The following is a 14787-nucleotide window of genomic DNA, read 5'->3' on the forward strand; positions in this document are numbered from 1 at the left end:
GTGAAGGATGCAACAAAGACCAGTTTTAAGTTAGACAATATCACAAAAGCAAATGAATATAACATGGTAAGTGTCTTGCTGGAAATTGGTGGTGAAAAAAAGGAATTCTTTTAACTCCACTGTTAGGTAATTTTGAGCTGGAACTTGGTGAGCTTTTTGTAAGAAGTCTGGTAGCGTAGATATATATAATGTGTATGTAGTGCATGTAATGCATACGCATGTAATGCTTAGCAGGAACTTGGATTAGCTATTCCAGCAGCTCTCTACACTTGTGGTCATGTGCTCTTTAGAAAGTCAGATTGGTGCATGTATAACAAGGTGTACCTTGTTATTAAATTCCCTGTAAAATTAGAACTTTGTTATATTTCCTTCGGTTAGACTAAGTTAGAAATCCCAGCTCTCCCATGCTGGGGTGCTAGGCCTTCTCAGTATCGCTTTGAATTTGACTTCAGTGAAATAATGTACTTTTTACTGTGCTTGTTCTTGGAAATAGTGGAACTCATTGGCTGATAGAAATTTCAGACTGAAATACTTATGCTCAAGAAGTAACATTTAAGTATCTCAGAATAGTCTGATTGTGTACAATCTTGGCTAGTTTACAAACATAATTATCAGACTGTTTAAATGTCTTCCTCTTTTGCTGTCATTTAAGTAATGTATTACTTGACCTGTTTTTATCTAGTGTTTAACAGTCTTTTCTTTCATTCATATAGGAACAATTGGACGTAGCACTTTCCAAAATATGCAAGAATTTTGATATCAATCATTATACAAAGGTTCAGCAGGCTTACAGGCTGCTTGGAAAAACACAGGTTAGTACTCATCTTCTGAGTAAGTTACAAAGAACAGTCATGTAACGGCGTGGAACTTTGAGTACTGTGTTGGAAATTTATTTTCCTAATTAGTCCCAACTGGCAGCTAAGCCCCACACAGCCACTCACTTTCTTCCCTTTAGTGGGATGGGGGACAGAATTGGATAACAGTGAGAAAACTTGTGGGCTGAGATAAAGACCGTTTAATAGGGGAAGCAAAAGCTGTGCACACAATCAAAGCAAAATGAGGAATTCATTCAACACTTCCCATGGACAGGCAGGTGTTCAGCCATCTCGAGAGCACGGCTCCATCATGTGTAACAGTGACTTGTGAAGGCAAACTTCATCCCTCTGAACGTTCTCCCCTTCCTTCTTCTTCCCCCAGCTTTTATTACTGAGCGTGATGTCACATGTTATGGAACATGTTGGGGTCAACTGTCCAAGCTGTGTCCCCTCCCAACAACTAGTGCACCCTCATCCTCTGGTGGGGTGGGATGAAGAATAGGAAAGGCCTTGACTCAGTGTAAGCAACGGCTCAGCAATAGCTAAAACATCCCTGAATTGTCAACATTGTTTTCAGCACAAATCCAAAACATAGCCCCATACCAGCTACTATGGAGAAAATGAACTCTATTCCAGCCAAAATCAGCACACTAATGCTTATGAATCTTGCCAGGTATTCAAAGGCTTTTATAATGCTCGGATAATTTAACAGTACTTGGTAAAGGTAAACTGCGTATTACTCCAACACGTAGCATACGTAACAGTTCCATATTTCAACTCTGTTTATAATGCTGTTTGCATTATTAATTGATTTTGGGCATGTGAATAATATTTTTCAATAGCTAGATCTGTGTCACTGAGTTGTGCACAACCTGTACCTGACATGTGTGTTTCCATTTTATATTGTACTGTAACACAACAGGAATGAAGAGGTGAGGAGATAGTTTTTTGCAATAAAATATGTCTCAAGGCATAAAAAAAAAATCACAGAATGTTAAGAGTTGTAAAGGACCTTAAAGATCATCTAGTCCCACCCCCTGTGCCGTGGACAGGGACACCTCCCACTAGACAGGTTGCTCAGGACCTTATCCAGCCTGGCCCTGAACACTGATGTGTGTTCAAACATACACTGTGGATATGTCCTAAAAGTTACATCTCTGCATGCCAAGAGCATTTTTTTTGTGTAAATAGTAGATCTAAGCTCTCCTGTAGGATGTAAGTGCTGGTGCACTGCCTTGAGGCTTCATATGGTTCCTCTGGGAAGGTGGTGAACCAGTTTCCTTCTGAAGCAGGTGTGAAGTATGGGAGCTAATACCAAGGTCCTGTGAAGTGAAGAGGGATAAAGAAACAAGAAAATCCTGGAGGCATGTTTTGTCAGTGATCAGTGTTCATAACACACTGAGGCGGAGCATGGTTGGTGCCAGTGGTGCCAGTGTAGCAGTGATGATTTGCTTGGAGAAGAGATTCCTTCAGAAAGCTTTAGTTGCTACAGGTCATGTCAAAGTACCTGTCCCTTGATGATGACAGGACAAGAACCCCATTTGTTCTTTATAATGCTTGGGGTTTTTAATGGTATTTCCAGATTTCAGAATTATATCTGTTAATAGATTGGCTTTTTTGGGTTTGGTTTCATTTTTTGTTTGTTTCTTTCTTTCTAATTGGAACCTTTCTAGCAAAGTTGGGTTCTTTTTTTCATGACTCGACAGTGATAACATTGTAACTCTGCAATAGGATAGAAATGGATTTATCTTCCCGTACTTCGTTAATGTGCAGAATTATTGGAGTGCCTAGAGTCTGCAACTTAAAACCAGGGGAAAAGATTAATTAGGCTTTTCCTTTGTTAGTGCATTGTATGCGATTTCTTTATTTACTGAACAAAAGTAGACATAATGCATTCACTGCTCCGAAGTCAAGTGCATGATATGTTGAGAAAGGCAGATTGTTTGTCAGAGGAATGAAGTTTCTGAACAAAATAAAAGTGTTATTTGTTGCTGCATGGTTTTGCCTGCTTTGTTCTCATGATAAAGTGACTTGGCTTTGACATTCTTTTTATTACTATTAAAGTAGGTATTTTGAACTTGTCCTAAATATAATTTAGTTGCATTGTTACTGAAATATCTCCCATTTTGACCCCTTCTCAGTAAACAAAATGTCAATAACCTTCAGTATATTCAGTAATTCTCATATTTCATTTGTCATTTTGTTTTCTTTGACTGATTCAAGTTAGGACTAGCTGTAGAAGATTGGTTGTTTGCAATAGGATTTAAGCAGAATTGCTTTTTCATTTCTTATGGGATGATTGAGTTCTCAGCTCTTGTCAGTAGCTAAAAATGTCAAATAGGAAGTAGTGAAAGTAAACATTTTCAAATCTGCAGGATCTGATAACTTCATTCTGACATTTGAAAGATATTTTTTATTGGTTCCTATATATACCATATGCTGATTATTTGCATATCATGAAGCAGTGAGAAAATTCCATTTCTGAAGTGGACTAATGTTATGTACAGTCTATTAACAACATGAAAACTAAGGAAACATCCTGACCTGAAACTCAGGCATGATTGTGGTAAAATTAATATGTTATGCCGTCATTAGTCCCTAGTACATGTACTGTTATATCTTTTTCTGGAAAAAGTAATCTATTTTTAAACAAATGTCTTTTTTTCTGTAACAAGGAGGAGTTTTATGGGAAATTTATTGATATGATGTACATGCCTTTCTGTAACACTTAATGCTACTTTATATTCTTCAGTTTGGCAAGTGGATGGATTGAAGACTTTGTAATTGTGGTTTTAGTTTTAATAATTGCAAAGGAAATATTTTTATTTTAGTTGGAAGTGTTTCTAGTGGGAGAAAGAGCACAGATCTCAACTAATTTCTTTTTGACACAAAATCAGTGATTAGGAGAGTAAAAGAATGATTAGCCATATTATATAGGTGTACAATTAATATTTACTCGTGTTAATGTAAAAAAACCAGTGAATTGTAGAGGGAGTATGGATTGTAGTATTATCAAGTTCTATGTTAGGTATTTTTGAGACAAAGATTGAAAGCCATACTGCTTACAGTTTCTTCTGTTCAGATCTGAAAAAAACTTACCTTAAAGGGTGATGGCTTAAAGATTATGGCATATGACAAATTGAATTTTGTATTTGATTTTATGTCACTCCATTTCTTTCAGACAGCAATGGACCAGTTACATATGCACTTCACTCAAGCCATTCACAACACGGTGTTTCAAGTAGTCCTTGGATATGTGGAGCTGTGTGCAGGAAACACAGACACCAAGTTTCAGAAGTTACAGTACAAAGACCTCTGTACAGTATGTAATTCTTGTATATATGTATATTTTTTAATCTGAATTTTTCCCCTGTTGTAAGTGTACCTTATGTCAGTTATGAAAATAACTCTGCAGCTACTATAGTTTATTAGTACAACTTATAGGCTGAGAGATTTGTTATTCACAGCTTAATGCTGATTTTGATTGCACTAAATCTTAACACTTTGGACTTACTGTGCACTCCATCTAAATACAAAGTAAATCATGGGATAGAAACAGAAGACCAACATTTCAAAACTCCCATGTCTTCAGTATAATATGCTAGTTATTTGCATCATTATTAACTTTGAACTCTATTCTAGTGCATTTAAGTAGTATTTACAATTTCTATAATACTGCATTTCGATAAGGATTCTTGTAAAGATGCTAACTTAATGAGAGTCTTCCCAAATGACTTTGTATCAGTTTCATTGCGTTTTTGATATCAAGGTAAGGAACAACTGTTATATTGAGATGTAAAAGCTGGATAATAGGGAAAACGTGGACTGGGAATAACCATATATTTCCCTCTAGTATAAATTCTAGGTGCAGTTTCTTCCACATCTGTATTTTGTTTATTTTTTTTTAAATGTTATTAGAATGAATTACTGTATTTTGAGTAGCATTTTTAGTTCACTCTTTAGTTTTTTCACTTGCGATTTTACTGTTACACCCTGAGAAATTTGCTTAAACTTCAGTGTTGGTGAGGAGGAATGTTAGATATTTTAGGTGGTTCTAACATTGATTTAAAATTTGAAATTATGTTTCTATCTTGAATGTTCTGTAGGATGTTTGTTTCAGTCACAGAATAAATCCTTATTATACTTCATCAACTCATGGACCCATCCTGTCAGTTGCAATTTATTAAAGTATAATCCTAAAAAGATTAAAGTTCATACTCGGATCCATTTTCTGCTCTTTCACTTCTCATATCTCCTGGAATCATGTAGCTTTAACTAGTAAACACATCGACATTGAAAGCCATTTAATTTTGAAGAGGTGCCCCTTTGACTTTGAAAGCTTACATAATCTAAGGACCTTCACATGAATGGAAGTGTGATATGAAAAATTATTTTATTGGGAATAATTGATGATGAATTCTAGCTGAAGAAAGCCAGAAAACCCTGATCTCTGTTCTCTAGACTGCAACCCTTTTATCTTTCTGCTATAAGTCTTCAGAGTGGGGTTTTATTTTCATTTCTTACTTTCTAATGCACTTTTTGTCTAAATTTATTTTTGCTTTATACTTATGTATGTTCTTCAGTTTATTTCTCATTCTTTGCTAATGCTAGTGATACTAAGCCCATTTATTTACATTTACAAATAGTACTACTGAGCTGCTTCTGACAACTTCTAAATACAAGTTGTGTGCTGCTGTTGATCCTTATTCTTTACAGTGCAGAGGAATCTTTCAGATACTTGGAAATATCACATTTTGTAATACACAGGAAGAGAGTGGCTTTAACTGCATGGTTACAAAGTTATTACCTCTATTTCTATTTGGTTTTACTTATGCAAAACCTTAATGAGATGATGCTTAAGTTATGTGAGCCTGCAATAGCTGGAATCTGGCAGTCTGTATAAAGGAAGGTACTGAGACTTTGGGACTGTAATGTACTATGAATACTGCTGTAATTTGCTTATAATTTAGTTTTTTATTTTTTTCATTACTCTCTTGGTAACAATTAGGTATTTAGGGACAGGCTGCAGATGGGCAATTCTGATCTCTTACAAACCATGCTGCTCAGTGTTGGTTGTTATCCGTTGCAGTGCATTTGTGAAATCAGAGTGCTGAACAAGCTGGACTGCCATAGCAATTAAATTTCTAACTTCCTGCGGCAAAAACACTACCAGATTTTTATCTCTTGCATTTTGTTTTGGGGGAATAAATTGTTTAAGACTAAAATATGAGCTTTCTTTTTCTTTGTTTAGTTCTAGTGAGAACCCTCTTCAGGCTATCTATGCTGTTAAGCCAGGATGCTCTTAACATATAAGTGATTATGGAGTACTTCCTCTAATTAAACAATGGAAGTCATATAAAATTGAAGTATTCCTTTTTGGACAGATCTCCTGTTGTGTGTTTCTAAAAATCTGTCACAATGAACTCATTTAGATAATTTCTATTTTGTATGGGTGGTGGGGGGGCTATAGTGGCTTTTTTTCTTTGTTTTGTTTGTTTCTTCAGATACAAGATATTATAATAATGTGAGTTTTTTAAAAAGAATAATATTTTCAGAAATTTTTAAGCATTTATGCAAGTTATGTACTTGTGCACTCAGACTCACTATTTCCTTGTTGAATCTTTCTTTTCCTAGCAATGTGCTGTGCTCTAGCTTTAACATCCTTTCACTTTTGGAATACTACTGGAGCAGGGCAAAGTTTGGCTGCTTCGTTTTCAAGTTTTGAATTTCTATATTCAGAGAGTATAAGTCCAAAGAAATTCAGTTGTTCGTTTCCTTAGTCTAAATGGAATTAACTTGGAATTAGTAAGTGATACTTTCTTCCTGGCCACCTGAAGGCCAGTATATCTTCAAGTATAATGATCTGCATAAGCAAGATTTAGATTTTATAGCTACTAAACACCCTGAAATACAGTAAGAGTAACATTTCCTGATGAGTTTGCAGAGAAAATGGCTGAAGCAGCGGGTGAATTGGCAGGGCAATTTACTGTTTGAATAATAAACCTATTACCTTATTTTGTTCAATTGTTAGTAAAGGCCTATAGTATCTGAGATTAAAATGTCTCAATAATGCAATCACTAATGTATATCAACTCTTCAGTTAAAGGGTGTTTTAGGAAAAAAGTATTTGTCTCAATTGTTAGAATTTTTATGTACCAAGAACATGACTTTTCTTTTTTTTGTCGATATGTCCAGGATGCCTAATTTATATCCTTGAGGAAGCTCTGGTTTGGTAGGGCACAGAACCAGGATAATAGTTCAGTTTAAAAAAACCCAAACAAGCATAATGAAAGGACATGATTATTAACATGAAGCCTCCAGATGCTTTTGCTAGTGACATCTGTTAGTGCTGAAGAGCAGTTTCTGTGAGTCCTTAATCATAAGTGGAATTTAGGCAAATATGGCTTGAGCGGTATGTCCTACTGCCAGGAACATTATTTAAGCTTGGGAAACGAGAACATGATTAAATAGAAAATAAAGATGTGCGGTTTATATTTTTTTTTTACTTGAAAGCTGAAAAACAGGAGGAGTATAGGAAATCTGTTCAGTGTAATGTTTATTCTCCAGCAAATGTACTGAAGATGATTAGGGGTGTTACAATTCTTGAGAAGGACACACCATGTTTCGAAAGCCTCAGTGAGATCAGTGGATGAGGATGCAGCTGAGGGAATTGATTGCCTTAATTAAAGGTTTGCTCTCTGTGGAATCCATGGTTGAATCTTTTGGTGGTTATGTTGACACCCTGTTGCAGAAGCAGTTCATATTTTTGAAGAGTTTTCTTGTAACTAATGTCAAAACTTTTGTACTATCATGGATATACATATTTGGGTTAGCAGGCACACAGTACCCAGTTGGTAAAAGCTAATTAGCCTTGCAGAAGCCAGCTGTGGACACTGATGTAGCTATTGGAAAACATGATCTCTTTTCTAGAGCAGTGTTAGTTGGAAGTGCTAATTTCCAGACTTCTATGAGAAACTTTAAATAACAATGTAATTAAAATCATATCTATGCAGCTGGACTTTACCCTTGTCTATAAGTTGTGACACTGTGCTTCACAGTGATTGAGACAAGGGTGGCGTAGCATTGCCACTCCAATGAACAATATATTTTGCAGGTTTTTCTTTATCCAGCAAGACCCCTTCTCAAAGTCATCCTTTTTCCTGACAACCTCATCTTAGTTATTTCTTCTGTGTACCTGGCTTTCTGATAAAATTTATACTCTTCGCCTAAAGAGTATCTGAAATCATAGTTGGCTCTTTGGAGCAGGGTGATTCAGGGAAGTAGGACAGCTACCATCTAAGTTTGTTTGCTTTTAAACTACTTCTTTATACGTCATTCAACCCGATGGGGTACTAGCCAGGATGGCTTCTATGTACTTCTGAAGTACAAGAATCTGCATCATTGAAAAGATGCAGTGTCTGCATGTCATGGGTGTCTGCATCCCTCTTTGATAATGAGATGTGCTGATCATTAGACTTTATGGCTTTACCTCTGTATCTGCTTCATTGTTCCATAAATGTAAGAGGTGTTTAACATATGGGCCAACTGAGAAAAGTGCTAATGAATAAACTTTGCACTTTTGGACAGTATTTGATTAATTGACTAAAATTAGGAATTTGTCACCTCTCAAATACATTTGAAAATGAAACTGATATATATCAAGCACCTCAGCTGTATGAATATGGAAGGGTTTGTATGGTTTGTGTTGCCACTGTAAAAAACGAACACAATTTTGAAGTTTCACAATATTATTTTGTTTTTCTGTAGCATATTACATCAGACAGCTACATTCCATGCCTGGCTGATCTCTGCAAAGCCCTCTGGGAAGTCATGCTCAGTTACTACCGAACGATGCAGTGGCATGAGAACCATGACCAAGATGAGGCAGCAGTTGTGTCTTCTGGTAAGAAACTTCTGGAAACAAAACTTCTGATATTTGGATATAACTTTTCTTGTGCTATATCTTTGTGGTCTTGACTTGGTGCCTTCAGCCTTATTGCTGATAGAGTGCAGGAAGAACTGAAATACTCACTGGATTTTTGTACTCTTCGGTATAAGGTTCGTTTTTTAATGAATATTTGTATGTGCCAGTCTTGTAGATATAAATGCATTTATTTTAAACGATTCTTAGGGGGCATGTCCTTCCCCTATTGTGTGTTGTAAAATCAAGCAGGTATTTGTTGCATGGAAACATTATCACTTATTCAGCCACAGATGCACTTACAAAACTAGTTCCCCTTAGTGTCGTTCCTTGCGATATCCTGAAGAAAGAAAATAACCTGCACTGCAAAGCCTTTTACAGGAACCATTAAGCCTAATGAAGTGGTATATACAGACATATGAGTAATTTTAAATTCATTGCTTTTTACATGCATGCCAGAGTGTTTTGGTATGTTTACTACTAATCTTCTGTCTCTTAGTTTTTAAGGTTCTGGCGATGTGGCTTAGCTGTAATGTACAACTGGAATATAGTTGATCTGCTGAATCACTTTTTCAAATACCTCTGCAATGATAAAGTACACAGAGGGAATTTTGCAAGTACAATTTCAGAGGGACTATAAATATCTACTAAAGGTTTTTTCTAAAACTTATTGCTCATGCTGCAGTAATTACTAAACCCATACATGGAATTCTCATTCCATACTCACCAGTTTAATGGCTGTGATATGTGCGAAAGCCAAAGAGTAAAATTCCTGTAGAAAGGGCATGTATGTGAGAAGGAAACAGGGAGGCAGTTCAGGACATTATGCTAAAATTGTTTCCTCAATTAAACCCCATAGACCGAAGCAATAGAAGTAGCAGGCTTCAATGTTGTGTGTTTGTCTGCCTTTTATAATTTTGAGAACTCGAGGCTGTCCTGGTATTTTTCTGTCATTGTACCAGTTGATGTCAGCACTCTAAGAAAGTACCTGAAGTGTATCAAGGGATTCTTGATTTTAGGGCACAAACACAGCTGTAAAAGTGAGAAGCTGGACTTCGATGGCATGATTTACATGGCTCTTTCTATTTTAATACTGAAGCTTATCCAAAAGAAGTCCTGCTTGGATTATCGAAAGGAGGTTGCACTTCATCTAGGTCATGTATCAAGTGTTTGTGATTACTGAGGCCTGTTACAGATGTTAAAATGTACTTTGCCTAACTTGTAAATAATTGCCCTTCTGCATTTCTGAGGAAAGAGGCGTCTGCTTTATATCTTCAAATATTCTGCTCATTATTGTTCTGAGAAGTCTGAAGAGCAATTGAATGGAGTTCAGAATTTGCGGTTTATTTCAGTTATAGTGTGGACTGATCTTTGGGGATTACCTTTTCTAAGATCAATTGAAAAAACACTTACTTGGAATAAACTAAATGGAAACAGATAATTATCTCTAGATATAAATGGAATCCTAATTATTTTAAAATAATGAGACATATTTTAGAACCTTTTATGAAAAAGGAAATAATCATGAGATTTAGGTTGCTGAAGTGTTCTGTAACAGAATAGCAGTAAATCGTAGTGAAATGTATGGTATTAATAGTTCTATGATTATCAATAACACTTAATTGCTCTAATATACTGTTGGAAAGACAGAATTAAGTGTCCATAGGTAGAACTTGTTTAATCCTACTGAAGATAAAATTAGTGAACTAAATTTATCAACTTCATAGCATGAAGTAAGTTCTATGTCACATTTAATGAACTGTTGCTTATTCTGTGATTTTGTTGCTTGTACAGTAAACAGCAAATTGCTGTGATAGAGGGTTTCATTGCTGAAAATAAACTACTTACTGGAAAATTTTCCATGGCATTATTGGTTGTGGTCAGAGCATTGTTTGTGTTTGTACTAGAGAATCAAATAGAAAATGAATTTTAAAGGGACTTGTGCGGGTCATTTTTATCTTCCCTGCTCTAAGCAAAGTGAAGTTCGAAGTTGTATTGGTTTGTGCGAGGCCTTCTCTGGTTCAGTTGGATTTTCACATACCATAAAATTTACTGGGACGTTGATGTAATTTACTTGTATTTATGCGACAATGATTTAACAGAAGAACGAAAGGGGGCAGTAAAATGATCACTTGCAGCATTTACTGATTTCACAAGTGTAATCCTAGTGGTAAAAGGATTACAGTTGGTGTAATCCTTGGTAATAACTCTAATGTCTATAATAGATTCAGAGAAAAGAAAGAAGAAAATGATGAAAGATGTAAATCGAATGTCAACCATTTTAATTTTCAAAAATTTTCATTTATAGTGCTGTGTAAATTCTCTGCAAGATCTGCTTGCTATTCAAAGAGTGAAAGAGTGAGGCTAGAGGACAGAGATGCGATTGATTTTGGTGGATTTTTTTTCCCTTTCCTCTGTCCAGTAAGGATTAAACAAAAACCTTTTGTTATGATTGAAGGCTGCTTTTATGAGTTTTTGAGAAATATTGAAAAACCTGAAGAATTACTGTATTTAAATCAGGCATCTAGAAGAATAACTCCTTGGATGCTCTGCTACATGTTACAAATTCTTCAAAGCAAAAAGTATAAATGCTTGTGGACCTTTCTCCAATCCTTGGTTTTCAAGGAAATTATCCTAAATTAATATGTTTGGATGTGTGAAATTAGCTGCAGTACAGTTCATTAAAAGACTGGAAACAAGACCTTGTAGCATGACTGTCCATAAACCGTGTGAGCACCGGGAGATTGACAGAGAGAATGTTGCATGGATTTTTCATTGAACAATAGCATTTATATGACAATGTCTGTCCAACCATTCCTTCATGAGTAGCAGTTTATGAGTACAAGGACTATGGTCTTAATCTAGAGAATATGTCAAAGACACTGACTGTTTTAGGAGTGGCCTCAATCTGCAGAAGTTAGAACAGAGGTCACAGAATCATACAAAGAGTGTGCTGTGGCTCAGATAGCTGGGTTTGTTTCCTTGTATAGTCTGAGAAATGGTAAATCCACTTAGAGTTTTTCTGGTTGGCTTCTTTCTGTTTATATTTTGTTTAATCTTCCGTGTAAATCACTTATGAAAATGCATTTGTCAGAATTATTACTTTCAGAAGATGAACATATTTAGGAGGCTAATATTTGTTTTATGATTTTTTGTTCACAAGGAAAAGTTTTTTTAAGTGCCCTGCAAGAGTAGATATAGTGTGGAATTATGTTTGGGTCTTGTTTGCATATCAAGCAGCCTTTTATCATCTCATTTTGAGTAATTAGGGTAAATTCTCAGTTAATCTGCAAAAGCAGTCTCAGTGACTTTAAAGAGGAAAAAGTTGAATATAGCTTTGCAGCCTTGGAAGAAATGAATATTTGTCCCTAATATAAGCCCAAATTCCAGACTGTATTTTGTTATGTTTTTAATTCTGATGAGGAGTTATTCAGTTGACAGTACCAGAGCTTTTACATTCTGGCTGCTATATTATTATACTAGTTCTGTATTCTTGAGTTCTAGCCTCGTGGGCAGACATATTGGCTAGACAGTTCTTCTTGATAGTGTTCATACCATGGTCCCTGGCTTGCAGTTGAAGCTTTCTCAGTGTTTGATAAAGTTCATAATTTAATAACATGTCCAAATACACCCATAACTCTGTCTGAAAGAAATTAAGCAAGACCAGCATCCTTCTCAGTATTCATATTCCACACATTTTTTTAAATTTAAATGGAGTTACAGATGTTGAAGATTTCATATTTTTGGTATTCTTGTTATGCTTATATGTTATATAAACATTCATATAATAGGTAACAGTTCTTGTTCTGAGAAACATACTCTGGAAGGGTTCAAAGCAGAAACCAGATGGTTGAGGGGGAAAAAACGTGTATCATGCTCTTCTACTTACACAGAGTCTGGCCTGAGACTGGGAGTATGAAACACTGTTAAGTGCTATTTATGATTAGTGATAGTTAGAGAAGGAAACTCTGCTCACTTGACAGTGAGTACTGGATGATCTGAAGAAGACATGATCAGAACATGGTCAGAGTGCTGTGCTCTTTTGTATTTTGGTTTAGTTGAATTGTCAGTGTCTGATACCAGTCATAACCATTCCTGTCACTGGATGCTTTTCCTTCCTTCTCTTAAATATGTGGTAGTCCAGATAATGCCATGGAGATCTGTTCTGCACACATCTGAAAAGGTTGATCAAAGTCTTGTGTCTGGCCTCCCATTCCTTACTTGGCTCACTAGTAGAGTGCTCACAGTATTTACATGATACTCATCTAGACTGCAAGGTCTGGATTCAGGGCAAGGCTTGACAAGTTGTTGACAAAAATTTCTTAGTGCTGACAGATGGACGACAGTAGATTTTTTATGTTTCTGGACTCTTTTGCAATTAGACATGACAAATTGCTCTTTCCTCTGAGGAAAGTGAAACTAAGCCAAGAGCTTTTCTGGAAAAAACTGTGAAGCCTGGTAATGAAGAACTGCAACGGTCAGTCAGGATTAGCTCTCACTGTGGTCCTAGTAGCACATTACCGTCTAAATAACACTGCTGTGACAGGTATTTGGTATGCAGGTGACATTTTTGTCCTTGCACGTTTTGAATGACCACATGAAATCCTGTCCCTGCATTGATGAGGTCAGCTCATGAATGAAAAGCTTCTGGAGCTGCACCTGAGGCATCTGGTAGCATCACACAGTTTAACTGCTGAAAAGGCTACACGACTTTAGTGCTGTCTCCCTGGTGGACTTGGATTGCTTCTGAATTCCCTGTTGATGCTAAAAATAAAATGTTATTATTTTTTTAGTATTTATTTATTCCACATAAAGTGTTCTGCAAGTTAGGGCTGACCAATACATTACTGCAGGTCATTGAGGAGCTGTTAAAAGTTCTGTTCTTTCCTTTGCCTTCCTGTCTTCATTGTAGCAATGTAGTATCTACCTGGCTGTGAAGTCTTACGTTAAAAAAGAGTCTATCTTTCAGGAATATAATCTAAGGCAAGAATGTTAGACATGCTCTAATCTGTTAGACATGTCCTTTTTATCTCCAAGTAAACTCAAATTATAGATAGTAACTGTCCCATGATATCATAAACAACTGCTTTCGTTTGCCTGTTTATTTAGTTTTCTCCAGGTCCTTCTCTGCACACCTATAGGATCTGGGCTTTGTGCTGCCTGTTCCTGTGACTCCTAGGCAGAGGGGAGGAGAATTCCTAATATGTGTGCAAAGTGATAGTTTAGGGTCAAGTATTCTTAGTATTCTGAGAGGAGATGCTGGGATCAGGAGTAAGGGAAAGAAATTTCTTTGAGTTGGGAGCCTTTGTGTGGAGGTAGAGAGATGTGACCAGCTGGGCCAGGAGCAAGGGACTGAAAACTAGCTGCAGGTTGCAGAAGATATGGAAAGACTGGTCTGAGCTGCACAGCAATGCTAGGGTACTACAGGCAATCCTAATTCTTCTGTGTTTGAAGCCTCTTGAATGACAGAATGGAAGGAGGACTGTATGCTGTGTAATATTCCAGTGTGTTATTTTATGGGATTTTTTATTTTTCATGTCAAATCGCTAAATGGTTCAGGCTTTAGAGGACATGTATAGCTTTTCTCCTTGTCAGGGAAGCAGAGTTATCATTTGTCTGTATAGCCTGGCTAAACCTGAGCTTTCCTGTGGTCAGTCATAGGCTGTGAAGCAAACTGTATGACACTGTGCCATCACTGACTGCAGGGGTAACTACTGCTATAGGCTCACAAACTGCATATAAAATATTACCTCTTCTTTCTGAAAATGGAAATAAAATCTATTTCCTCCATGGGGAGAGGGGGAGCACATGCAGGAGCAGTTTACCATGCATTACAGTGCTTTCTTGGAAAGTGATGCAGTGCTGTGGGAGTGGTTGTATGATTGACATTATTTCATGCACAAGCATAGATTAGTATGGGGAAAAGGAAAGAAGATGCCATATCGTTTGCATAGTTCATGGAAAAATTCCAGTATTTTTCCTTGGAGTTGCAGTAAGAATTTGCAGCATAAAGTTAAAAATCTTGCTTCTGAAACTTTTAAGTTCATGATT

The 14787-nt window shown here is 36.4% G+C and overlaps 1 protein-coding gene across 4 annotated transcripts in view; it reads left to right on the forward strand.

Moving 5' to 3' along the window:
* VPS50 (VPS50, EARP/GARPII complex subunit) overlaps positions 1-14787 on the forward strand; it is an 82452-nt gene that overhangs the window by 24689 nt on the left and 42976 nt on the right. For all 4 annotated transcript variants that reach the window (XM_017817758.1, XM_017817760.1, XM_017817759.1 and 1 more), the window contains exons 11-13: positions 714-812; positions 3997-4137; positions 8583-8718. In XM_017817758.1, coding sequence (XP_017673247.1) covers positions 714-812; positions 3997-4137; positions 8583-8718 — 376 coding nt within the window. The remainder of the gene's footprint in view (positions 1-713; positions 813-3996; positions 4138-8582; positions 8719-14787) is intronic.

Source organism: Lepidothrix coronata, unplaced genomic scaffold, assembly GCF_001604755.1.
Source record: "Lepidothrix coronata isolate B3197 unplaced genomic scaffold, Lepidothrix_coronata-1.0 Scaffold62, whole genome shotgun sequence".
Lineage (NCBI taxonomy): Eukaryota > Metazoa > Chordata > Aves > Passeriformes > Pipridae > Lepidothrix > Lepidothrix coronata.